Raw genomic sequence first — 26,858 nt, 5'->3', positions numbered from 1 at the left:
AAGTTATTTTTTTATGTGAATTTTTCATCTACAATTAATTTTAAAAATTGATTTTGAATATTTTAAAACAATTTATCCACCATAATGATTTTAAAAATTAATTTTGAGCCGTTACAAAATGAAACGAAAGATGCGTAATCTCGTAATTGCGTTGGTTGGTACTACTCATGTTTTGGATTACTTGTGTATAAACAGGGAAATCTCACTTTATCAGGCGATGTCAATGGTTAAAGCTGACATTGCACTGTCTCGATCCATTTCTAAAGCATCCATGCACAATTCTATTTCTCACTTTCATTACTTTCCATCTTTTTTCTTCACATTCCATCACATCCTTCAAATGGACAATCTGGGTATGCTTGCTGTGTTAATACATGGCTCATTACAGAGGGGTTCAAAATAGTTTAACTTGTGAAGAAGAAGAATAGGAGAGAAGACGCTGAATGATTATTTCAACGAGTGGTAATTGTGGTAAAACTATTAAAATGGTGTAATTTTTATTTTCTCAAAATTATTGAAATCGATACATTTAAAAAATTATGAAAATAAATATTTCATGTGAACTTGATATGATTTTGTCCTGAGAAGATTACGTCAGATTTACATAGTATTTTTAAGTTAAAGTGGTTTTTAAATTTAATTTTTAGTTCAATATTTTTGAAACTGAAACCATATTAAAATATTATAAAATTTTAATTTTAAAAATATTTTAAACTAAAATTATATTTTTTTATCACAATTCTAATACGATTTACCGTCTGTCAATTACTAAAAATTTCAAAAAGAAAATAACCGGTAATTGCAGAAAGAGAGTGGTAGTGAGGTGAAAGTGGAGTGGACCACTCTCATCAATCTCACCATTTTTCCTTCTTTTATGTTTTTGTCTTAACCTAGAATCATGAGTGGGGACCACCAAACAGTTCCGCGTGACCTCTGTCTCATTTTCTCTCTCATCTAACAAATTGGTCGAGAGCCGCCGGCACCTCTTCTCTTCCTTCCTTCTCTGTTGACAACTATTCATCTTCAATCACTGTGCTCTGTTCTGTGTTCTGTTCTGTTGGGTTCAGTTGCAGGCCCACCACCCTCTACCTCGCAACCTGATTCATTCACCTTAGGCCCGCACTTCTAAATCTTGTGCAGTACTATGTTGTGGTCCATGAAACCTCGTTAGGACACGTGTTGTTCATGGGTGCTCACGTCGTTTTCGGGTTGGGTAGTGCCCAGCCCACACTACTGCTACTCCTCTCACACGTCCTTTTGGGGTTTGGGTCCGCCCAGAATAATGCTCTTTCTTTTAGCTTAAGAAAAAAAAATTATTAACATATAAAATGGAATCATTTGTTCTTAAGTAAAGTAGAAAAGTAGAAGTAAAAATATATATATATATATATATATATATATATATATATATATATATATATATATATATATAAAAGTTGTACAGTTTTATATATTATATACACATATACAGAAATACATCACAAAATAAAAGTCCCACAAATTAGTTTTCAATTTTCTCATTAAAGAATTAATGATAGTTGCATCTCTTAGAACTATTTTATGAAGAAAACGTTGATTGAGAGACTAAATACATTTAAAAAAAAAAACTATTGGAGTGAAAAATAAAATCTTTTCCTACTTCATTTTTATTGTTGTAATTGGGAGGATGATAAATCAATATGTGATAAACTAATTGAATTTTAGATTGATATATATTTATTTGTGTGTATTTACGTGCGTGGACGACGTGGTCTATATATATTTTTGGAATATTTTTCTCATATATTTTTGGGAATTTTAAAATATGAAACAAAACACTTTTGATGAAGTAAATTTCCAAGTCTTATTGTTTCAAAATTCTATTATTTTCATATATATCTAAAAATAAAAAAAATAAAAAAAAACTTGATATTATATTTTATTTATTTCAACAATCCACTGTTTTAGTTATCTTCATTCAAAAAATGAATATGATTTTCCAAATAATATAGAATTTGGATCTTTCCACCATGTTTGAATGATTTGAATATGTGTAATAAAATATAAAAAAGTTGTATATAATTTGATAGACACTGTTTCCATATAATAAATAGTCTCATAGTTAAATAAATTTAAAATTATATATTAATTATTGAAATACTCTTTAAATGTAACTTTGTACTCGTAGTCACAGCAAAGATGAATAATACTTAAGGATGAAAGAAATTCAAAATCAAAACATTAACATCCATCGGTGGAAAATAATTATAATGACACTTAAAACTCCTTTTCACCTATTGTTTTGAAATTACTTTGTTAATTTATAAGAAATATGAGGTTTTCAACAACAATTTAAATAGGACTTACATAAATAAAATATGATAAAAATTGTAAAGAGAACTATAATTATACATACTTTACCGTATGTTCACATTCTATTTAAATTTATATGTTATTACATAAACATGTATTGACGTAAATACAAATCTTATATTCGATATTAACGCATTCAACAAATAATCAATACGATGAAAATATATTTGAAAACTATACAAAATACAATATCTTCTCATAATGTAAAATAAGTTTAAAAAATGTTCAAAACAAAAGTAGTAGAGAAACTAGAAGTACGAGAAGGGAATTAGTGTAACAACACAGTCAATGACACTTTTGAAGGATGATAACACAACTAATAATAAAGACAATGAACGGTGACACGCAATTTTACTCTAACTACCTGTGATAAGATAATGAGATCATGTGAATTATGGTGATAAAAGTGAAAGATAACCAACAAGAAAGAAGGAAGAAAAATAGAAATAAAAGAAATAAAAGAAATGTAAGTATAAATTATTTAATGTAATTATATTTTAAATAATATAAAATTCATATAATGATAGTTCTTTACTGAATATGTACAATAATGAACTAATAATAACCATTATAAGAGAGTATACATAGTTAAAAAAAAAAATCGGCATATATCATATATACAACTTCTATTAAAAAGTAATCACTATTACATATTTATATTAATTAAAAAAATACTATTTATCAGTTTTTCTATAACAATCCCTTTATAGTTGTTGTTGTCTGATATTACCAAATAATATTTGTGTATTAGTGATTAAATGTTAACAAATACTTTCTTCATAATATTTAATTAGGAGGCTATTATTAATGTATTACTGTATTTAGAGACTATTGTTATTGAAAACAATTAAAATTCATACTGCTCATTTTAGAGTTTAACTATATCTTATTCTTAAAAAAAAAATCATGATGTTCAAGCTACCATAAAATATTAGATTTCAAGCGTTGTTATATTGAAGTTTTATCTTAATAACATCTTATAAAATGTTATAATATACGAAACGAAACATAATTCTAGTTTTACAACAACACTAAAATATCTATGCCATGATATCTAAATTTTGTCTGTTTATGAAGAAAAGAGAGAATACTCAAATGAATATGGTAAAAAGAGATATTTTCCTTTGAAGAAAGAAAAAGAAAAAAGAAAAAGATGGTTATACAATACAGAAATATAAAAAGGCACCTCCTACATAGACATTATAATTATTGGATTTTTCACTTGCTAAATTATTTGAAAGTATCTTTATATTTAATTTTTGATTTTATCTTATATTTTGTTTCTCTGTAATCCAGTTGTTGTAACACAGTGCATAGGACAATCTAGATGAAGAAGGTGCGTGAAAAAGTAAATTGTGAGTTCCCAATAATCTGTCGTATAAAGGGTCCTCTGCGCTGTTTCCTGTACCTATAATTCTTAGATTGCTTACTATTTTCCAATCTCGCGCCAATCCCTACGATGCACCTACCCTCACCTATTTCCCACTCTATTCTCTGCCTAAACACAACCTTTTTTTTTATTTATTATTATTATTTATCACTGTGTTGTGCAGTTAGGACTTTGCACTGCTTCATCTCTTCTCAAAAGTCCGCATCTTTGGATTATAATAATTTCCCATCAAACAGTAAAACCGATATTTTGTCCCTATTTTTAAACATATCTTTGCCTATCACAAACACTAAGAACACGTCGGCACACAACTGTGTCCTCTCTCCCAACCATTTCCTAACACCAAACATTACTTAAAACTGCAAATAGGATTATTCTATTATCATAATCAAACAAAATTAATATAATTATTATAATTATTCTGGAGTTATTAGCTGCCTCCAACATCATTCATCAAACCTTGTCTTATTACACCAAAATCTCCAATAAGGTGACACCACAAATCCCTCCACGTTATCACCAATCCCACCCTCCATCCCCTCCCTCTTCCTCGGTCTTTGTGTTAAAGCTTCCAAAAGTCTTCCCCTTCACCAAATCCCTTCTTCTGACTACTCCCTCCGATGCTCCAAGCTCCGGTTTTTTTCAGTATCATGAAATCCAATTAAATGTGCTCCCGGAGGGAGATACAGTGAAAGAGAACACAAGATTAATCAATTGGGTATCAAAATAATGGCTTTTCACGACCATATGGCGCATGAAATCACTTTTCAGCCCTTCACGGAGGACCACCAGCAGATGGGCCAGGGCAGAGACATGCAGCGGCTGCTCCCGCTCTCCGCCGGAGCACCCACGTGGCTGAACGGCAGCAACGCGGCTACGCTTCGGCAGCAGAATTTCCTCCACCTGCAGCCGGAGTCTGCGACGGCGCATCCTAACGATGACGTTCGGGGGAGCATAGATCGGAACCGGACGGAGAGCAACTCGGAACCGGACGATTTGGCGGAATACAAAGCGGACATTCTGGGACACCCGCTTTACGACCAACTCCTGTCGGCTCACGTCTCGTGTCTGAGGATCGCCACGCCTGTTGACCAGCTTCCACGGATCGACGCACAGCTTCAGCAGTCGCAGCGCGTAGTTGACAAGTACTCTGGCCTTGGAAACGGCGTCGTCGATGACAAAGAGCTTGATCAATTCATGGTTATTTTGCTTTCTCTCTCTAAACCTATCATTATTTGCTTGGTTACTATAGCTTCATCAACCCTACTCTATGATTAAGGTTGTTGTTTTCTGTTCCGGTACGCTAATCTAATCCACTTCCCAATGAGTTTAATGATTTGATACAAGACTTTGCTTGTTTTCTTTCGGTTGTTGTTTCTTTCTTTTCCAAACTGAGCTGCTTTTTGGTTGTGTGAATTTGTGATGCTTTGACTAATGTCATTCGGCAAGCATTCTATACCACTTGGTGTGTGTTGGATTAATAATTATATTATTAATTAATGGTTTGATGTAATAAATTTAGTATTATCTTCCATGACGGTACTATTTTAGTCTTCAACTTGAGTGCATTAATCATCTTGTGCTTGTTTTAGTTCTTTTTTCTCTCTTTATTTATTGTATAGCCTTTTTTTTTTTTGTTGATGAAGTTTATGTATGACTATAAATGCCCCTTCTCATAAGTCAAATCCTTTGTGTTTTAATTGTACTGTTTATTCGGCTAAGCTTAGAGGACCTTCCTGTCCCTGATTTTCCGGAATTTGTTGTCTGCAGTTTGAAAAAAAATAAAATAAAAGAAAACAGTGACCTATTGTAGGTGCAGAATTCACGAAATGGACAAAAAGAAAACAAGAGAGAGGGATAGAAAAAGTAACATCTCTTCTACACATTGGTCGGTTGTGCTAGTAGCGAGAGTAAATGAATCTGATTTGTTTTGGTGTAATGTAATAAAGAGATTAAAGGGTGCATGATGGTCGTGTTCCCTCGAATTCAAGGAGTGGTTTCTATCTTCTAGAATCTTAATCTTCCCTCTTCTCTTTGTTCATTCTGGCTGAATACTTAATGTGGTAGTTAAGAATTCTTAAATTCTAGTATCTTATGTTCTCACATAACAACTGAAAGAAGCTCTCTCACCAAGTCTTGTCAACCCTTTCCCCCTCCCATACGTTACTTGTTTCTCAACGGCAAAATAATGAAGTCATGGGACCTGTTATTATAGTTGTCTTCCAGTGAATAGCTCTTGGTCTATCTATTTATTGTTCACGCACTACTTCATTCATTTTCAGCCTTTCAATATTCAAACTTTTCATAACACAAGAGAAGAAGCAAAGATGATGAACAATTTCAGTATTAAAATGTCTTCAATATTTAATTAATGCCTATGCTATACCTTGCATTGACCCAGACATATTTATTACGTACCTTATTAGTACTATAACTATAGTTCTTTAGTAAGTCACACCAAAATAAAAACAAACAGAAAAAAAAAATAGAATTTTTGAATTATGACATATTCCATTTCCCTTCTCCTAAATGTTTTTAGTTAGTTCAGTTTTCACGTTGTGCGTGTTTCACATATGAAGCTTCTTTACAAGTTTTGGTCTTTGTTTTTGATGTAGACGCATTATGTTATACTGCTCTGTGCTTTCAAAGAACAACTGCAACAACATGTTCGTGTTCATGCCATGGAAGCTGTTATGGCTTGTTGGGAGCTGGAACAATCTCTTCAAACCTTGACTGGTACGATTCAACTATTATAGAAATCTTTGTTTGAATCCTCCATGTTAGTTATTGCACTTTCTAAATTGTTACTCTCTTTGTTTGCAAGAGGGTATATAGGAAAGAGGAACAATAAATATAGTTAGAGGCTTATTTTTAGCAATTCTCTCAGGAGGTAAGGTAGATGGGTCTATTTCACTGAGACAAAAACATGATGTCATACCATGTATAAAACTTGAGTGAATAAATTAAATCCAAAAGAGAAAGAAGTTCAGTGAACAAATTTCTATAAATAAAAGTCTGTCATCATATTTAGTAAAGTATAAATGTTGAAATAATAAATTAAACGTTTCTTAAGCTTTTAAGAGTGTTTTTAAACTGGATGAATCATTGAAAACTAATTAAAATAATGGTTCAAGATCTAATAATTTAGTAATATTTTTTAATTTTACAATGATGTAATGGGCATAACAAGTAAAAACATATTTGTTTGAATATATTTCCAGTTCCAACTTGTAATTTTACAATATTTTTAAGGTAATAAATATTAAACAAAGTTATTAAATAAACAACATGCCATTGTGGGAAATGAGATGTCAACCTAAAACATAAACAATATTCATCTGAATATCTCATCCTTAACAATCTGTAACGTATCTTTCGCCATACTGAGGTTGTTGATTCCTTTTTAGGAAATGAATGTGAAGTGCTTCAAAAGGAATCAAATTGCGAGTCCAGAACAACATTGGCTTTGGATTTTTAGATAAAAAAGAAAACTTTTCGAACTTTCCATTTTGAACCACTTTCCTCCATTTTTTATACCAGTTTTTTGGGCTCGGTTTTCTACACTATACATACCACTCTCGTGTCTGATTCCCTGTTGAACTGCTCTGACCAGTTACTCCAGTCCCATCTTAAAAACCAGGTTTTTAGAGTATCAACAATGCTGCATGCCAAAAATATTACATTATTTCTACGTTTTATTTGCTTCATTAGAAAAAAATGTTAAAATGTTAAATTATGTGATGCATTAAAAAAAATAATAAATTTTTCTCTAATGTATTATTTCTTATCCTTTTATGGTTTTAAATTTCTAAACACATTAAGACTTAAAAGTCTAATTAATTAGAAGGGTTTCCTGCATGTTGATGGAGAGGACCAAGCATGCATGCAGGAAAAATAAAGTTATAAGGGAACGTAAATTTTATCTTATAAACTGGTTTTGTGTTTTGTGTTGAATTAGGTTTAAAATCCAATTATTAACATTTTTTACAAACTTAGAGAAAGAAAACTAGGGAAACCATGTGTGAACATTTCCATTATTATTATTTGGTGCATGAATAGAAAATAGGTGGAAGATTTAAAATGAAGGTGCATGAACAGGTGTATCTCCCGGAGAAGGAACGGGTGCAACAATGTCAGACGATGAAGAAGACCAGGCTGAGAGTAATGCAAACTTATACGAAGGAAGCATGGATGGTGCTGACAGTCTCAGCTTTGGACCTCTTGTTCCCACCGAAACTGAAAGATCTTTGATGGAACGTGTTAGGCAGGAGTTGAAGCATGAGCTAAAACAGGTACTATGATTAATTCATGATTATATCATTGTTTTTCATAAACTCAAAAATATGGTTACATAACTGGTTGGTCTGGACCAGGGTTACAAGGAGAAGATTGTGGACATAAGAGAAGAAATTCTACGAAAGAGAAGAGCGGGAAAGCTCCCAGGTGACACCACTTCCCTTTTAAAAGCTTGGTGGCAGTCACATTCCAAATGGCCATATCCAACAGTAAGTTTACACATTACCACCAATAATCATTGTTTCAACTTAACAATAACGTGTTTAAAATTTAAAAATATGTGTGGACCATCTTCGTTTTCAACTTTGTTGTTTATAGTTTTTTGTGCCAATCACGATGAGGAGATAAGATAAGGTTATTATCCTTATGTAATTAAGTATAAGGATTAATGTTTGTTGATATTGTTGGGGTTTTTTGTCTCATCGATGATTGGTGATTTTTTGTTTCAGGAAGAAGACAAGGCAAGGTTGGTGCAGGAAACAGGTTTGCAACTAAAGCAGATAAACAACTGGTTCATAAATCAAAGGAAAAGGAATTGGCATACTAATCCTTCGTCTTCTAGTGGCTCCAAAAGCAAACGCAAGAGGTGAGTTTCTAGTTTATTGTATTCACCACCACATCATGCACATTATAATTGGAATTATATTAACACACAAAAATAAACTCTACCCCACAAATTTGTGGTGATACTACGAGGAAAGTAAAAGCCAGCTTTATCTTCATTAAAAATTCAGATGATTATTTCTAATACTGAAACCTTTTGACCCAGTGGTTGTAAGACCTATCATGGAACACACCAGTTTATTTATAATCTGATGGTTTTAGGATTGTTTCTTCATTTTACTTTTTCATTGACAGTTTCATTAGAAAAAAAAAAAAAAAAAAAGAGTAATCTAAACATAGATTTAGAAGCTGAATATGTTATTTTTGTTTGGGCAGTAGTGGTGCAGGTGAAACAAGTAACCAGAGCTTCATGTGAATGGACACCGAAAACAACAGATGGGAGCTTACAGGGAAAAACATGAAACTGAAATGTTTGGTTCAATTACAGAAAAACCTAGTACTGTTGTATATGAGGCTGCTGAGTTGATACCTGATATTGTTGCTGGCATCATCTATTGGGTTCAATGGGTATCTTTGAATGCATGCTGATACGTATTTGTAATGGATTTACCTAACTTCAGAGTTCTTTTCTTTTTTTTTTTACTTTTTAATAAAAAGCTAAAAATTCTTGAATATCCTGTTAATCACTTTGATTTTGTTTTATACCAATCTCGTGCGATGTATCCACTATTGATAATTTAATCAGTTTTAATTGTTATATACAATGTGTCTTTTATATATATATATATATATATATATATATATATATATATATATATATATATATATATATATATATATATATATATATATTCAAAGATGATTGTTTTTGAAAAATTAAATTTTTTATTTGAACAACAAAGCAACTTGCAAGTAATTGTCCCGATCAAGCGGTGGAGGAAAATATTATCTTCCAGCGACGCAAATATGGAAAATACAAATAAGTTTAATTTAAAAAAAATGTAATAAAATTAATCAACACTTAAAACATTTATATTGTTTTGTTTAAAATCATATGTATATTTTTCTGTGAAAATATAAATCAAAATATCTTAACTGAATGCGAATTCTTGTGAGTTATTTTTATTTAGGCTGCAAATATCTGCCACTTTTAAATTAAATAAATACTTTTTTCAAATATTTTATAAGTTTGGAAAATAATCAGTTTCCGTATTTAATTGGTCATTATTATAAGGATTAAATAGTATTCGTAATTATCAAAATATGAGTAAGTTTGAACCATTTTTTTTGTTAGAGTAAAATAAAAACCAATTACTTAATTGTTTTTAGTATTTGATTTCTTTTAAATTTTCCTTCTCTTGTCATTCCTAATATTAAGTGTTTATCCGCATAATCCTTCTAAGAATAGTTTTTATTTTAGCATAATCCTTCTAAGAATAGATCACACTAAAAATACTATTGTATTTATTGATTCATAATGAATATACCAACTTGTCTTTTTATCTAGATCGTAAAGAATATGATTATTGTTATGCAATTTTTAGACTTAAAATCTTATGTGCTTGATAATGTGGTCATGAGAAACTTCACATGGATATATACTTAATTATGTTGCTCATTTATACAAGTTCAAGTATGGAAGGTTGTATTTCCTTCCTCAACATTTGAGCGGTAAAATTAAAAACAATTCAAATATATTTGACAGACAAAGTATTTCTTATCACACTCTTAATTGATTTTATGATCAATTGATGCACATGTTCCCTTATCTATAAAGCTATATGTTGAATGTTATTTCCAATATTTAATATTAATTTAAGGAAATTGTTTCTTATTAAATAAATGTTGCTTTCAAACATAGAACACACATCCTGTGGTGATAAGTCTGTTTTCGATAAATATAATTTATTATAGTTCATATAACATGGAATATTGTCAATTTTTCTTTTATTAAAGTTGATTATAATTTTTTTTATTCATATTGTATTATTTTATTTACAAAATTTTTGTAAAAGAATTTCAACGAGACATGTATATATGACGCTATTACAATATCAACTTATAAGCTAAAGATGATCAAGTATCATCCAATCAAGCTAAAAATGATATAGTATCAGTCGATCAACCTAAAGATGATCAAGTATCATCTGATCAACTTAAAAGTTATCAAGTATGATCCGATCAAGATAAAAAATTATCAAGTATCATCCAATCAAGATAAAGATGATCATGTATCAACCTAAAGGTGATCAAGTATCATTTGATCAAGATAAAGATGATAAAGTTTCAGTTGATCAATATAAAGATGATCAAGTATCATCCGATTAAGATAAAGATTATCATGTATCATCCGATCAAACTACAATTAAAATGATCATGTATAATTCGATCAATCTATAATTAAGAAGATCATGCATCATTTGATCAAGCTACAATATTGATCATGTATCATCCGATCAAGCTACAATATTGATCATGTATCATCTGATCAAGCTACAATTAAGAGGATTACATATCATTTGGTCAAGCGACATTAGTGTGATTGTGAAACATTTTGAAAAATATGCGATTAAGAGACATTAAGGTAAATATTCAATATCTGATTATAATGTTACATGGATCGCCAATCAGTTGATGTGTATACTCAAAAATGACAATTGTCAAAATTTATGTGAAGTAGATATTGGGTCATAAAAGTAAGTGCTAGGAAATAAAATAGAATATAACATAATCGTATGATAAAAGGGATCAAGTCTATATACCATAGTGAATTCAAAAAAAGAAGATAAACGTATCTTAAAGGTTCAAAAAGCATTAAGATATTGAATATCTTAATATTCCTCTTTTTTTACTATTTTTCCATCCACTACAATTTTGAAGAGGCTATGTGGTCATTGGTTTTTTTTCAATCATACTCATAGGCCAAACTCAAAAAATGAAAAGTTCAACTTGTAGATAGGATAAGTAAAAAGGGGGAGATACCTTGAATTCTTTGACTAGGAATCTTGGTAGTTTTTTATTAGAATATATGACTTCAAATTTACGTAGTTAATCATTAAGTAATTAAAAGTGTCGATGAATTATCTAACACTTGATGTGAAAATTTAGAAGATCCACTATCAATTGAAATTTTGCCACACAAAATATATGTTAGAAGGTTAGTCAATTGAAATACTTATTCATGTTTGTTTACATTAAAACTTTCCACTAAGAGACTATATAGAATACCTAGACATATATTAAACCATTTGGATCTTAACATCTCCTTTTCTTTTTCCTTTTTTTTTGTGGTGAAAAATATTATAGGTTTTAAATTAGTCTAGCAACCATGTAGACATAAAAGCTATTATAACAAGTTATATCAAGATATAGAAAACATTATAAAATATAACAAAGATCATATTATTAGGGTAGATCTCAAACTATTTGCATGCACAATTCTTATTTACAGGTATAATAACACGACAAACTATCAAGTTCTTTACTCTATTTTGAAGTACCATAAATGTGTTTAAACTATATGAAAACCCAAAAATAAATTGCCCACATAAATTTTTATCTATAAATACAATTTTCATACACATGCATTTTCAGTAATAACACCCACAAAATTAATTTATATAAAATTTATTATTCATAAATTTATTTATCTTAATTTCATATTTGATCAATATAATTAAATTCTAAAAAATTAAGGGTACACATTGGTAATCTTTTTAAGAATCAAATAAAAAAAATAAAAGCATCAATGTATTTTAAAATTAAATTCATATTTTTATTAAAAAATTATAAAACGTAAACCATTTTAATTAACTTCAACTCAATAAAATTATAAAGTCAAATTAAGAAATCATACTTATTCGTATTTATATATTATTCCATATATGTGTAAATGATTTGATAATTTTTTAATTTCAGTTTATTGATTTTTAAATTAATTTCTTAATTTATTTAATTATTTAAATTGTAATCTTTTTGTTTTATTTAATTTTTATATAAAATTAATAAATAATCGATAACCATTATGAATTTTGTAATTCTTTTTTTATTTTTTTATATTGTTTTGTTTAAAATCATATGTATATTTTTCTGTGAAAATATAAATCAAAATATCTTAACTGAATGCGAATTCTTGTGAGTTGTTTTTATTTAGGCTGCAAATATCTGCCATTTTTAAATTAAATAAATACTTTTTTCAAATATTTTATAAGTTTGATGGAAAATAATCAATTTCCGTATTTAATTGGTCATTATTATAAGGATTAAATAGTATTCGTAATTATCAAAATATGAGTAAGTTTGAACCATTTTTCTGTCTAGTGTAAAATAAAAACTAATTACTTAATTACTTAATTGTTTTTAGTATTTGATTTATTTTAAATTTTCTTTCCCTTTGTCATTCCTAATGTTAAGTGTTTACTGGCATATGGATAACTTTGGAAAGTGAATAACACAAAATTTTAGCATAATAAGAATAGATCACACTAAAAATACTCTTGTATTTATTGATTCATAATGAATATACCAACTTGTCTTTTATCTAGATCGTCAAGAATATGATTATTGTTATGCAATTTTTCGACTTAAAATCTTATGTACTTGATAATGTGATCATGAGAAACTTCGCATGAATATTGATGGGTTATATTTTTTTATATATGATTACTTAATTATGTTACTCATTTATAAAAGTTCAAGAATAGAAGGTTGCATTTCCTTCTTCAACATTTGAGCGGTAAAACTAAAAATAATTCAAATATATTTGATAGACAAAGTATTTCTTATCACACTCTTAATTGATTTTATGATCAATTGATGCACATGTTCTCTTATCTATAAAGTTATATCTTGAATGTTATTTCTAATATTTAAGATTAATTTAAGGAAAATGTTTCTTATTAAATAAATGTTGCTTTCAAACATAGAACACACATCCTGTGATGATAAGTCTGTTTTCGATGAATATAATTTATTATAGTTCATATAACATGGACTATTGTCAATTTTTCTTTTATTATAGTTGATTATAAATTTTTTTATTCATGTGTGTATTATTTTACTTACAAAGTTTTTATTCAATAAAACATGTATAAATGAGATTATTAAAGTATCAACTTATAAGTTAAAGATGATCAAGTATCATCTGATTAAACTAAAGATGATCAAGTATCAGCCAATCAACCTAAAGATGATCAAGTATCATCTGATCAACCTAAAGATTATCAAGTATGATCTGATCAAGATAAAAAATGATAAAAGTATCATCCAGATAAAGATGATCATGTATCAATCTAAAGGTGATCAAGTATCATTTGATCAAGATAAAGATGATAAAGTTTCAACTGGTCAATATAAAGATGATCAAGTATCATCCAATCAAGATAAAGGTTATCATGTATCATCCAATCAAGCTACAATTAAGATGATCATGTATAATCCGGTCAATCTATAATTAAGAACATCATGTATCATTCTCCTTTTCTTTTTCCTTTTTTTTTTGAAAAATATTATAGGTTTTAAATTAATCTAGCAACTATGTAGACATCAACATGTATAGCTATTATAACAAGTTATATCAAGATATAGAAAACATTATAAAATATAACAAAGATCATATCATTAGGGTAGACCTCAAACTATTTGCTTGCACAATTCTTATTTACAGGTAAGATATAGAAAACATTATAAAATATAACAAAGATCATATCATTAGGGTAGACCTCAAACTATTTGCTTGCACAATTCTTATTTACAGGTATAATAACACGACAAACTATCAAGTTTGGCTCTTTACTCTATTTTAAAGTACCATAAGTATGTTTAAACTATATGGAAACCCAAAAATAAATTTGTATTGCCCACATAAATTTTTATCTATAAATACAATTTTCATACACATGCATTTTCAGTCATAACATCCATAAAATTAATTTATATAAAATTTATTATTCATAAATTTATTTATCTTAATTTCATATTTGATCAATATATTTAAATTCTACAAAAATTAAGGGTACACTATGTGGGAGCTCAAGGGAAAAGCTATCAGTCGGGTCAAGGTCATCTAGGACCGAATGACAGGTGACTCTACGTGGGAGCTAGAGGAGTATATGAGGAAGTCATATCCGCATCTTTTCTGGTAAGTCTTAATTTTTTAGGTCGAAAATTTTTGTTATTAGGGAGATTGTAAGCCCCATTTTTCTGGTCTAAAGTGGTTTGGGCCTGGCCTTTTCGTGGGCCCAAGGTCAGCCCATTAGGGGACCTCCAGAAACCCCTCACTCAGCCCCACTCATTCTCATTCTGCCCTTTTTTCCAGAAAATTGTTCTCCTCCCTCTCACTGCAGAAACTAGAGAGCTCTGCTAGGACACAATATCTTTCTGTCTCCAAGCTAGCTAAGCCCATTCTACCTCCAAGTAAGTTGAGCTTCAACTTTATTCTTTCTCTTTTCTGGTTCAGATGCTCTAGTTCTGTCTTGGGTCCTCCCTAGAACCTCATTCTCGACTCTGTGTGTGTTTGCTTTCAGCTCCTTAAATTGCTCCAGGCCCTATTGCTCTTCCCATGGGTTACTGTTCTATTTGTTAGCATTTTCCAGGTAAGGGAAGCTAGGTCTCTTCTTCGGGTTTGTGAAGTATGTTGCTTGTTTCCGCTTCTGTTTTATGCATAAAACGATTGGAAAATGCATGTGCTCGTTGAGACTGAACTGTATTGATTGTTGGACTATTTATGGTTTTGTATGTGTGGAATAGTGGGGGAGAACTGATATTTTTGCCCAAGCGAGCTCGTCTCGCTTAGGCGAGAATAGCAAAAACTCACCTAGGTTTCTACTCGAGTACTCTCTCAGGCGAAGGACTTCGTTTTGAGCGACGAACCATCTCGCTCAAGCGATAGGGCGTCGCCTAAGCGAGAACTCACGAAACCTTCCAGGACCCTCTGTTTGTAGTCTCGCCTAAGCGAGAGCCTGTAGCTTGAGCAAGGCAACTTCTCTCGCTTGAGCGAGGGCTCTTAGCTTGAGCAAGGCTAATGCAAGGACGTGCTCTAACGTTGTTCTCTTTTATGTTTGGGTTGTTGGTTGCATGATCGGTTGGATTACGCTTTTTAAAGCATGGAGTATGTGAATATGCATGTGTTATTTGATTTTATGAATTGAAATTGTTATGCTTGGTATGAAATAAGTCATGGATTGGTTGGTTGGTGGTGTTTTGGCATGAGATTTTGATGTTTGAGATAAAAGGTTGTGGTTATGGCATGAGGAACGTGTATCTAGTATGAGATAGACGTAATTCCATGAGTCTCGTGGGGAGATCTTATGGTGGTGTGTAGTGTATATAATTAAGATAAGGATTCAAGTAAGGATTGTATCCCGAAACTCTAAAGAATTAGTTAGTCTCATGTAGAGCAGACTGATTCAAGTGGTGAGAGTAGCGAAAGGCCCTAGTCTTTGGCAGGATAATGGCCTTAAATGTTTGAAGGCTAACCTTGTGTGTGGTAGGGTGAAACCCACTGGCAATAGCTCTGCAGAGCAATAGAGGCCACCACAAGTGCAAGCATCCAGTGAATCTGATCTTATTATATGTATCCGGATAATTGAGTCTTAGAGTCCTGCTTGTTTGTTATAACATGATTGTATGCCTACCTTGTTGCATGCTTGTGAATTGTTTCAAGTATTTGTTGCATGCTTGTGAATTGTTTCAAGTATTTGTTTGCTATAACTTGTTCAGATCATTTTCTTTATACTCTAGCTTACCCTTTCTGTTTGTTTGTGTGTTTTGTGTGTGGCTTTCTCCTTTTGCAATGATCATCAATTTATTGATGGGAGCATATGTGGAAGCCCTAGTAATCACCAGGGTGATGGAAATTCTACAATGTAGATAATCTTGGGTTGGATCTCTTTCCTCTGAGTACTCTTTTAAGGCATTGTTGCCTATGTATTATCTTACTCTTTGAGCGAACATTTTGGATAACTGTTAAACTTTTGTTTATGTTTTGTTCATGGCATTGTGGTGTGTCTTAGTTACCTTTCCTAAGTATACTTATGGATGACTGTAATGGTAAATTCTTATATATTGTTCATCTCGTATGCTCTTTTAATATTATAATTATACGATATTTTATTTAGTAGATTTATTCTATTTAAATGAAATATCACAATCGTATTTATATATTATTACATATATGTGTAAATGATTTCATAATTTTTTAATTTCAGTTTATTTATTTGAAAATTAATTTCTTAATTTATTTAATTCTTTAAATTGTAGTCTTTTTTGTTTTATTTAATTTTTATATAAAATTAATAATAATCGATAACCATTATGAATTTTGTATTTTTGTATTTTTTATTTATTTCTTTTACTTTCAGTATTGGCTAACCAATTCTTTAGTCTTTATTTCTAAATAAACTAATTTAATATATAGTTTATTTTTTTAATTTTAAAATATGATTAAAGATAAAATAAGAATATAAAATATATACGTTGAATAGAAAATTCTTTTATATATTTTAATAACTAATAATTAATAAAAAATTAAATGTTTTACTAACTGTTTTATATACTTATTTTATTATAATTTTTTCTTTTGATAAAATATTTCAAACACACCTGTTATATAATTTAAAATTATAAAAATTAATAACAAATAATTTTTATGATTATTTTATATACATAAATTATTATTTAAAAAAGTTTAAATAATGTTTCTCTCTATTCCGTATTTTTAAAAGACAAAATACATGCTAACTATTATGCTAATCTGTGTTATTCTTTTAAGCAGTGACATCTCGGATAAGATTTCATGAGGGGCATAGTTTCCATATGGCTTTCTACAACATAACAGAACCATACCTTAAGATTCGTTTGCGTTATTTGTTTGTTTTCAACGTCTTTGATTGGAACATGTTACCTCCTCAATAATAATACATCTCTTCACAACTTTATCTAATCATCTATCTTTACTGTCTCCATCCACATCTTTCCCTTTCATTGAATGGGAGAGTCATGTCCTATTTCTTGTGAAAACATTGTTCGGTTAAAAGGGAAAGGAAAAACAGTTTGAACAAAAAGAATGATCTTTACATAATGAATGATTGATTAAAAACACTAACAAGTTGAGCAATAGAATGTGGAGAAAGAAGCAGGAAGAAATCATTGTTGTTCAGTTTGGCGTCGAACAGAAGGAAAAGGAGCACTAAATCTAGCAGAGAAAGTGGGAGGCATATCATCATCTTCACTCTGAGCCCCACTATTGAAGTTGAGAGCATAGCTGTGTTCATCATACTGAAATCTGTTCTTCTGCTGCTTCCTCCCATACCCGCTTATCTTTCTAATGAATGTTTTCCACTTGGGACCTGCAATCACTTCTGTAAACTCCTTCATATTCCTCAATTTGCAACCCACCCACGAATCACCCCTTTGCTCTACTAAGCCCTTAACTTCTTCACGGCCTCCTCTACACCAACTCAAACCAAAACTCCCAAAGCATCCATACCCACATCCACTCGCCTCCTCTTGCTGCTCGTAAAAATCTTCCTTCTGTTCCACTGCCTCAACCAATGGCCTCCCCTCTGAACCACCCATATTTTCAGAGAATGAACAGTTTGCAAGGGTTGGAGCTTTAATTATGTACATAGCTTCAACACACAGGTCATGATTATAAAGATCGGAGGAGAGAGAAAGAGAGAGGTGCAAAGAAAAATGAAGCTACAGTACAGCTGTCTTTAACATCTCCAACTAAAAAATATTAATAAAAAAAGGAAACCATTGTGAAGTTTGGAATCGCCAGGGACGGTTTCACCCGATGATTGGCAATTGGCGTGTCCGTCACTCAAGACACAATAATATAATTAAATACTAGAAAAGGAAAAGTAAATGAAGAATGAAAATGGTAGTATAATATATGAATTCAATTTCATGTGCCCCACACCACACCTAACGGAAAGGATATAGCCGACCCAACGGTAAGCTGTGTCATGCCCAGCTGTTGGTGGCTCCCACGTCCATTCATAGAGTAGTGGTACCAAAGAAATTTAGTTGTCGAGGCATACACTTCACAAATAGTTCGAGAAAAGAAAAGGTACTAGGTCAACACATACAATAACACACCACTAGTAAGGATCATGTAATCACTTAAAATTCTTCCCTTTCTATCAAAATCAAAATAATCACTTCAAAACAGTAACCGTAACAACATTACTGTTAAGTGTTTTTTAACTCTTTACAATGTCCATCTTTACAACCTCTATAAAAAAATTAAAAAAAAAAAATCAATATCTTTCTTTTTCTGTTAACTAGTACGACCCATGATATTCACCGAGTTTTGGGTGTAATACAAGAATATGTAGCAGTGCTAAAAGGACCGACAACTATTAACCTTACCTTACCGTCTGTCTGAAAATTGCAAACGTTTTCTATTGTATATATTCAACAAAGGATTGATCCACAGAATCGACGAAAAACACAAATCAGATCCAAAACAGGAATTAAGCACACTGCAGTTGTTGGAAATTATTTCTGCGCTTGACTCAGCGATGAGGCAGGTTGCTGCTGTTGATTTTGTCCTTTAGGAGAAATCTTGGTTGCCATGGAACGTAATCCATTGGCAATCTCAGTGAAAGAAGGTCTTTCTGATGGTTCTGATGACCAGCACATCTCCATTAGCAGTCTCCATTCTGGATCGCAAGATTCTGGTACTGGAGGTCTTAAAGTGTTGTTTACTATACCACCTGAATTATGTTTGAAAAACCAAAATCTCAGTATAACAAAAATCTAGTGAATAAAAGGCTACGTATGGATTCAACATTTGGACTAAACTACCTATAATGGCCCCATAGTGCAAATCAGCATACGGCTCTTCTCCCGTGAGCAGTTCCCACATAACAATACCAAACGAAAACACATCAACCTATAACGATAAATATGAGAAGCGAAACTGTTTATAGCATGACAAAATACGAAGGAAGAATAAAAATAAATCAATGTTTCTAACAAGTTAAAGCACAAAATAAACCTTCTCTGATACAAGACTACTGCTCCCATTCAGTAGTTCTGGGGCCATCCAAGGTAGAGTTCCTCTAACTCCGCCGGATATTAAAGTCTGGCATTTTACTTTGGACAGACCCAAATCACCAACCTGAAATGAAAGTCAGAAGGGCCGATTACTGGGATACAAAAATGTATGAGCCCATTTGTATCGACATTTTTAAGAGGGAATCATCTTTACTTCTAAAATATCACTTCAATAATTTTATGGGTTTGTTTAAGCTTTCGAAGAAGAAAAAAATAATCTATAGGAAACCACTTTATGTTAATTTTGAGTAGTTATGTAAAATATATTTACACCGTCGTTGCATACCATTAAACTCCTCGTAAAAAAAAGCAAAAAACTACTTTTCCCTCACATAAAACTCTAAAAAATAAATCACTTTTTATGCAATCTTAACAAACAGGCCATGTATTCAAGTGCTCTATGCTATGCGTGGTGCCGTGTGGACCAAGAAAGCACGTAACATTACCTCGTTAAGAAAAATTTTGATAGAAAAAATGTTACAGTGGTGGAGGTAATTATAAATCATTAATAAACCTGGATCCAAGGAAATTGGTCCGCAAATCATTCATTTCCTTATTTACAACATAGTGTATGCATCTCTAGTTTGAATAAATACAGAACAAGATTTCAAATATGACCACAAGAATAAAATATTTCAACCTTGCATATTGGACGGTGTGGATCTCGGAGATTCACGAGCAAGTTGTCACTTTTCAAGTCAAAGTGTACTATATTTTTTCCATGCAAGTACTCCATGCCAAAGGCCACATCCATGGCAATCAACAGCCGCTTGCGTTTGTCAAGATTCCTGATATTATCACATAAATCAAACAATTATGATAGCAACCAGAGGAATAAAGTAGAAAAGAAACTGAACGTTGTTTTAAGATAGCTCACTACAACTTCACAGAACACCTATCACTAATGAAACAGTAGAAATACTGAAAAATAAAGATAAACATTGACACTCCAACTGAGAGAGTACGAACTCTGCTCAAACCCAAACCTCCCAATACCAAGACACAAACGCCCAAACAACGCCCTGCAACACTGCCCCCCGCCCCTCCCCACCCCCCCCCCCCCCCCCCCCCCTCATTTGGTTAACCTTCTCCTTCTCCATATACTCATGATTCCCAGATTTCAATCCATCACTCTCTCATTGTCACCAGCAAAACCTGGCGGCTCGTTACTAAACACCCTTAACCTGATTTGCTCCTGTCTCCAGGGCCCATTCCCCAGTCCATCTATTTACCTCTCCTTCAATAAACATTTACTATGGCCTATCAATTTACTGTTAAGAACACAATTATGCATTGAATCAGAGTAATGGAAATCAATCAACAGATGGTTGTGAGCATGCACCTTGGGACATGCACATATACAAATACATTACAAGTACCTCCCATTCTTCTGCAATGCATTTCTTAGAGAACCATTAACCATATACTCCGTCACTGTTGCCACGGAACCTCCGGGGCCATCAAGCACAACACCATAGAATGCTACCACATTTGGATGATGCAAGTCAGCAAGCTTGATTGCCTCATTCCAAAAGTCTGCTCTCTGGATGTATAAATCATGAACAACGTCAGTCAGTTCGTTGGATGGCAAAACCAAAGTGGGAAATAGAACAATTAATGATGAGAAACAGACCAGGCGCTCTTGCTCCGAATGTTTTCCTGCAAAACACCTATCATTAATCCGCTTTATTGCAACATCAGTGCCCCTCCATTTTCCATGATATACAGTCCCAAAGGTCCCAGAACCCAACTCTATCAGCTCTTCAAGGTCACAATTTTTTATAACCTAGTCAAATCGCAAGTTAAGGTTTTAGCTCAGCTTAGTTGGAAAAAATGAAACCATAGAAGAGACAACACATGCAAAAGAAAACATTCAACCTGCAAAGCTCCAACATCTGATACTGGAAAGCCAAAATTTAATTTCTCTGGGAGCTTGCTTTTGAGATCCTGAGAGGAAAATAAATATTTGCATTTATTATTATCATTGTCATTATTATAATGATGATGATAATGATAACAAAAACTATCAATACTACCAATAATAATGAAAGTGAGAAAAAGAACATCCAAATAAGGGCAGCAATGGGAATAGGGTGAGTTTTTCCCTCCTCACATACACCTCCAAAAACCACCCATGAATCCACATCCTTCCCTGACAGTCAGACATGAAAACATTGATACCCAATCTTGTCCCGTTTTGTGTCATCCCGATAAAACTAAAGTCGAAAACTAAACAAGAAAATAAGAAATTTAAGAACATATTGTTACTACAAAGAAATATGTAAGCTTGACTTTACAATTTAACAAATACTATTGTTTTATTATCAAAGTGGGATTGGGTCCATGGCAGGCACCCGATCACAATCAATATCATGATGGGACAAGTACAGGCAGGTACGCTTTTTTTGCCACACCGATTGGAAAGTAGGATGGAGGAGGTAGACAAATATATTATTATTATAAAAACTATTCCTACAATACCAAGGAGTGTGCGAGAAATGTCACCTGAATTTTATCTTTATGCTGTATATCTATTAGATTATTTTGAACATCTCCATCGCCAACGTCCTCATGATGGGACACATCTTTGGCATTCAAATCAAGATTTGAAGAAGTGCTCGAGTGCAGAACGGAAGCAGCTAAACCTTCAGCAACGGCTTGAAGTTGTCGGTCTTCTGATGAGACTTCAATGAAGAAACCAAAACACAATGACTATGTGTCAAAAGGTTAAAATTAGATATGATAAATATAAACTCATTTAAGGTGTGAACAAGTCTACATACTCTTGGCGGCAGGTCGAGCTTCTTCCAAAGTTAAATTCTGTTTGAGTGTCTGATAGAGGTCATTGTCTATTTGAGCTTCTAAATTTTGTTCCCCGTTGAAGCCAAGATTCTCACCAAGTTGATCCTTATTTGAATAGGTTTCTTTCTTCAATGCAACTTTGTTAGGTCTCGGAGGTGGAAAGTATGAACTGTGTATATTCCATAGATCCTGATTGCTAAAAAGTGAGTTTGAAGAATCCTTCACCTCTCCAAATCTAGCAGATGGAGGAACTGAAGATAAAACTGCATCCTCCCTGAGATGGTTTCCACTCTTTGGCTGAGGATTTGATCCAGGTATGCCCCAAACAGAGGGTTGTATAACCTCATTATATTCCACTGGCCTGGAATTATTCCCATATGAAATTTCCACTGTAGAACTAGGAAGCATATCCATCATATTAATTTGATCAGCATCAGTGATCAAATTTGACTTCCCAAGGTTGTTATCTAGAGGCACCCCTTTCTTCTCTGCAACATGTTGAGTGCCGTAATCAAATTTATCATTATTTAGAAAATTTTCAGGATTACCTATTTTCAGGTTGTCTATTCTTCCATCAATAGGTTTGAGAAGATCTTGTGCTATCCAATTCTCCATGGCATCTGCTTTTGAAGTAGTGCTAGGAAGTTCATTTGTATATTCTATTGGACATTCTTTAACCATACAATCAGAATTTTCAACAGATGTGCCAACAACTAAAGGTATATCATTACTAACAGGTTTATTCACAAGAGAATCCTCTTTAGACCTGCTTTCAAGTGGCACCATATGCTGGCGGGTGATATCATCTCGATAAGAATACGGTGCTGTTCCCATCAGCCCATCACTTGGCAACTGTCTTTCTCCTGTTCTTACAACTGTTTCCTGGTTAACTGCATTCCTGGAATGATCAGACCTGTCCAGCTTTTGTATAAAAGCTGTCTCACCTTCAAGCTCCAAAGAAAGACCAGTTGTGTCTGTACAAGCTGCTCCAGCAGGAGTATCTAATTTGCTAAGGACATTGGGTCTGGTCACAACTGCTTGTTCAACACTGTCTTCCTTCATTGGTGCAGACACCAAAACCATATTTGTTGCTTGAGCCCTAGAATTGTCCTCCGTAGGGAGACTATAGAAACTTGGGATTGAATCAGAAATTGGACCAGCACAGCTATTTCGCTGATCCTGAACCACAGGATCTGAATGTGCATGAGGCAGCTTTTTCTGACACATATAACAGTCCTCCACTCGTTGGAGTTTCTCAGGGATCATCATTGGTTGTTGAGGTACGAATGCATCAGAAAAGATCACATGCTCTGCTGAAGGAACCTGAACCCAACGATAATTACCACCAAAAGGGACTTGAACCTGAAATGTTTTGTAACTTTGTTCAGCAGGAACCTGGTGAATCCTTAGCCCTGAAGCATTTTCATCAATATAATGGTCCAAACGGTTTTGCTGAGGTTGCATGAATGGTTGTGGTTGAATAACACTAGGTCTTAAACCAGCATGAGAAAATGGCTGAGTCATGGTCATTTGCACTGCAGGGATTACCTGATGGGACCCAAAACGAGAAGTATTGTCATGAAATTGATGTTGGGAGTAGATGGAGCCAGGCTTACCCAGAAGTTGAGGATTCAGGAATCCCATATGGGGAGGCAGCTGGACATAATCTGCATGGTTCATAACCTCCTGGCGATGATCAACAGAAGTTTGCAAAGGTGCAGATGGTGGAATTTCCAAACCAGATTGTTGCAACCCAAATTGAGGCTGAGAAAAAGTAACAGGTACAGACTTTTCTAACTCAACCTCATTCTGGAGAGGTGGAATGTGAGTTGGACCAGAATTACTTACAGGAATGCCCATTGGAACCGCAGAGGCCTCTGTGTAAGATGTACCAGGCTCAGGAACCACAGAATTTGAAGTACCATCATGAGAAGCAACCACGATCCCCTCAGGTGATAAAGAACTGGGCATAGGTACAGGTACCCCACTGACATCCCCTTGAGCAGCATTCAAGCTATCAAGAGCATCTATCCCGCTAAAATCAGAATTCTGTGTAGATACTGCGCTTGTATAACTCGCTTTCCTGGTTAGTTTGCCACCAATCCCATCAGCAATTCCATTCACAGCTTCAACATATTTCAGTCCACCATCATGCAAATTTACAAACTGTGCTACACCAGAAGGATCAAGTTCTGAAGCAGAAAGAAGAAAGACCCTTAACTTGGGAGAACCGTCAGGAGACCTCTCAATCAACCTCTCATACTCCTCCATCATATTCTCCAGATCATCAGGGCAGGAAACCGAAACCAATGCATCCAGATCCTCGTCAGGGAGCTGATATTTGATAACCCCATTCTGCCCAAATGTACTAACCATCTTCTGCACCAAATCGTTAAAACTCACATCTCTCTTAACACTTATGATCCTTGTCTGCCCTCCGACATATCTCAACATCCCATCACTGGGCCTAGGCAAAATCTTCCCACCATAACTGCACATCAACTTCATTTTCCGCCCTGAAATCGAATCATCCCCACCCTCCTCATTCGTCTGATCTGTCCGCTGGCTTGAAGGTGTATTGGAAATGGAACCAACCCCAACACCACAAACATGATCACCAGAATTGCTAATGACTCTGTTGTTCCCCGGAACAGCATTATTATTGTTATTATTACTATTATTAACATCATTATTATTAATACTATCCAAGCCATTACCCGATGCAACCCAGTTACCCCCCAAATTCATAGGAAACCCATGGCTAGCAGCCACAAAACTACTCGAAACATCAACAGCATTGCCACCAACAGCACCAACCCTATTGGGAAAACTAGGAGCGTGAACAAACCCAACAGCAGGATTCACAGAGGGATTATGATTATGAATTGGCACAGCGGGACGCACACACCACGTGGCAGCACCACCGCCACCTCCCGAAGTCACATTCCCATACCCCATTCCAACCAAGCCAGCATCAGAGACAGACGCAGGATAGAAAATCGGCACCGCGCCAGGAACCGCCGTAGACACCGGCAAAACGAGAGACTCTTCCGCCACACTACGCGCTACTGAATTCAGTGGCCGCACAACATCGCCGCCAGGAACAGAGGTTTGCTCAAACGCCATAACTACTGAAAACTCAAAATCACAAAGAAAACCGCCGATCAATAAAAGAAGCACGCAAATCGAAGACAAAAACCTGAGAATTAGAGAGGCAATAATGGATTGGCGCTTAGAGCTCGATGTCAAATCCTGAAAACAAAAACACACGCAGTTTAAAACCCTAGTCAAATAGACACACAACAAAAAACACATTAAATTGAAAGAGAAAGAGAGAATACCAAATTTTAAGCGGTGCAGTGTGAGAGTGAGAAGAGAGAGAATAAAAGAGATAAACAAAAACACCGCGGGAGTCGGTGCAGTTTCGAATGCGCCAGAGGACAAAACAAATCGCGTCTTCCCGAAAAAATTGAGGGGTTTCGGAGGACTTTTCACTGTAATTGTAGTCTTCACTCAGTTACTCTCTGTGTTGCTTTTTTGTTATTATTTAAATGAGAAGACAAAAACCATTCGGTTAGAAACTAACAAGCACAGTGGCAGAGCGTGCGGTGGCATGCAAAACGCGTGCAGTTACATTTTTGCCGGGAAAGTGAGAAAGTGTGGGAAACGGCGGTGGAGAAGAGAAGCAAAGAAGGAAAGAAGAATGGAGAGAGAGAGAGGGAGAGAGAGAGAGGGAGAGAGAGTGGGGGCACGTGGAGTGGACCGCTTCATGCAGAGTCTAATGAATTTGGGGAGAAGAAAATGATTTATGGTGACATGTTTGCATCTACCCAAGAGAGTGTTGATGGGGCCTCGTGTCTCTCCCCCACCAAATCTCACACCACACCAACTATTCTCTCTCTTTATTTTATTCTTTTTTTCATTATCATTTCATTTCTATTTTTTAAATCATTTTTAGCCATGTTACAGTTTAGACAATTTTTAGTTCTCTATATATATTTATTTTTTATTTTGAGTATTCGATCATTACTTTTAAATTAAATATCTAATCAATTATAAAATATTAGTTTCAGTTTCAAAAAAAAGTTTTACTTACATTTTTTATTAATATTTTTTTGTTTTTCTTTATTATGTAATGACATGTATTATCATTGCATATATTATTTTTATTATTTTTTATTATTTTAAATTATATCAAGTACATTTTAATTTAATCAACATAAAAATATTTAATTTTATTAGATATTTAATTCTGAATAAGAAAACAGTTAGGTACTTAAGATAAAAATAAATATGTATTAAAACTGTAAACTATTTAAGCCAAATATTGATATATATTTATGACAATCATAAAGGTAAATTATTTCTATCTAATAAAATAAAATCTTCA

The 26,858-nt window shown here is 33.2% G+C and overlaps 3 protein-coding genes across 5 annotated transcripts; 1 reads left to right on the top strand and 2 right to left on the bottom strand.

Moving 5' to 3' along the window:
- The first annotated feature begins 4,280 nt into the window (after positions 1-4,280).
- LOC114163775 (homeobox protein knotted-1-like 13) lies at positions 4,281-9,274 on the top strand. Of its 2 annotated transcripts, none has more exons than XM_028048087.2 (6): positions 4,281-4,942; positions 6,358-6,478; positions 7,841-8,034; positions 8,116-8,247; positions 8,488-8,624; positions 8,981-9,274. In XM_028048087.2, exons 1-6 carry the CDS (start codon positions 4,472-4,474, stop codon positions 9,015-9,017), a joined length of 1,092 nt encoding a protein of 363 aa, XP_027903888.2. In that variant the 5' UTR covers positions 4,281-4,471; the 3' UTR covers positions 9,018-9,274. The 2 variants fall into 2 exon arrangements, with proteins under 2 accessions (XP_027903888.2, XP_027903887.2); XM_028048086.2 differs by having other exon boundaries at positions 8,978-9,274.
- An 8,378-nt stretch (positions 9,275-17,652) lies between these two features.
- LOC114195916 (uncharacterized) lies at positions 17,653-18,229 on the bottom strand. The gene has a single exon (XM_028086362.2). The coding sequence runs from the start codon at positions 18,227-18,229 to the stop codon at positions 17,747-17,749; it is 483 nt and encodes a 160-aa protein (XP_027942163.1). The 3' UTR covers positions 17,653-17,746.
- LOC114195914 (RAF-like serine/threonine-protein kinase 20) lies at positions 17,653-26,236 on the bottom strand. Of its 2 annotated transcripts, XM_028086361.2 has the most exons (11): positions 26,055-26,236; positions 25,810-25,962; positions 22,450-25,720; positions 22,172-22,350; positions 21,545-21,613; positions 21,300-21,452; positions 21,046-21,209; positions 20,307-20,454; positions 19,608-19,730; positions 19,415-19,502; positions 17,653-19,323 (listed from the first exon to the last, which is right to left on the bottom strand). In XM_028086361.2, the coding sequence occupies exons 3-11, from the start codon at positions 25,592-25,594 to the stop codon at positions 19,106-19,108; spliced, it is 4,287 nt and encodes a 1,428-aa protein (XP_027942162.1). In that variant the 5' UTR covers positions 25,595-25,720; positions 25,810-25,962; positions 26,055-26,236; the 3' UTR covers positions 17,653-19,105. The 2 variants fall into 2 exon arrangements, with proteins under 2 accessions (XP_027942162.1, XP_027942161.1); XM_028086360.2 differs by having other exon boundaries at positions 25,810-26,236.
- Positions 26,237-26,858: the final 622 nt, after the last annotated feature.

This window comes from Vigna unguiculata, chromosome 9 (assembly GCF_037176805.1).
Source record: "Vigna unguiculata cultivar grain cowpea cultivar isolate G323 ecotype 2 chromosome 9, ASM3717680v1, whole genome shotgun sequence".
Lineage (NCBI taxonomy): Eukaryota > Viridiplantae > Streptophyta > Magnoliopsida > Fabales > Fabaceae > Vigna > Vigna unguiculata.
This window is presented reverse-complemented; position numbering and strand designations above follow the sequence as displayed.

What these genes read in the sequence shown, in the direction of transcription:
- LOC114163775 (XM_028048086.2), top strand. Translation starts at nt 4,472, where the DNA reads ATGGCTTTTCACGACCATATGGCGCATGAAATCACTTTTCAGCCCTTC. An exon ending in ATCTCTTCAAACCTTGACTG is followed by an intron (nt 6,479 to 7,840) that starts GTACGATTCAAC and finishes GTGCATGAACAG; the next exon opens with GTGTATCTCCCGGAGAAGGA. An exon ending in TCCAAAAGCAAACGCAAGAG is followed by an intron (nt 8,625 to 8,977) that starts GTGAGTTTCTAG and finishes TTGTTTGGGCAG; the next exon opens with TAGTGGTGCAGGTGAAACAA.
- LOC114195916 (XM_028086362.2), bottom strand. Translation starts at nt 18,229, where the DNA reads ATGTACATAATTAAAGCTCCAACCCTTGCAAACTGTTCATTCTCTGAA.
- LOC114195914 (XM_028086360.2), bottom strand. Translation starts at nt 25,594, where the DNA reads ATGGCGTTTGAGCAAACCTCTGTTCCTGGCGGCGATGTTGTGCGGCCA. An exon ending in CAGATGTTGGAGCTTTGCAG is followed by an intron (nt 21,453 to 21,544) that starts GTTGAATGTTTT and finishes CGATTTGACTAG; the next exon opens with GTTATAAAAAATTGTGACCT. An exon ending in GCATTGCAGAAGAATGGGAG is followed by an intron (nt 20,455 to 21,045) that starts GTACTTGTAATG and finishes TGATAATATCAG; the next exon opens with GAATCTTGACAAACGCAAGC.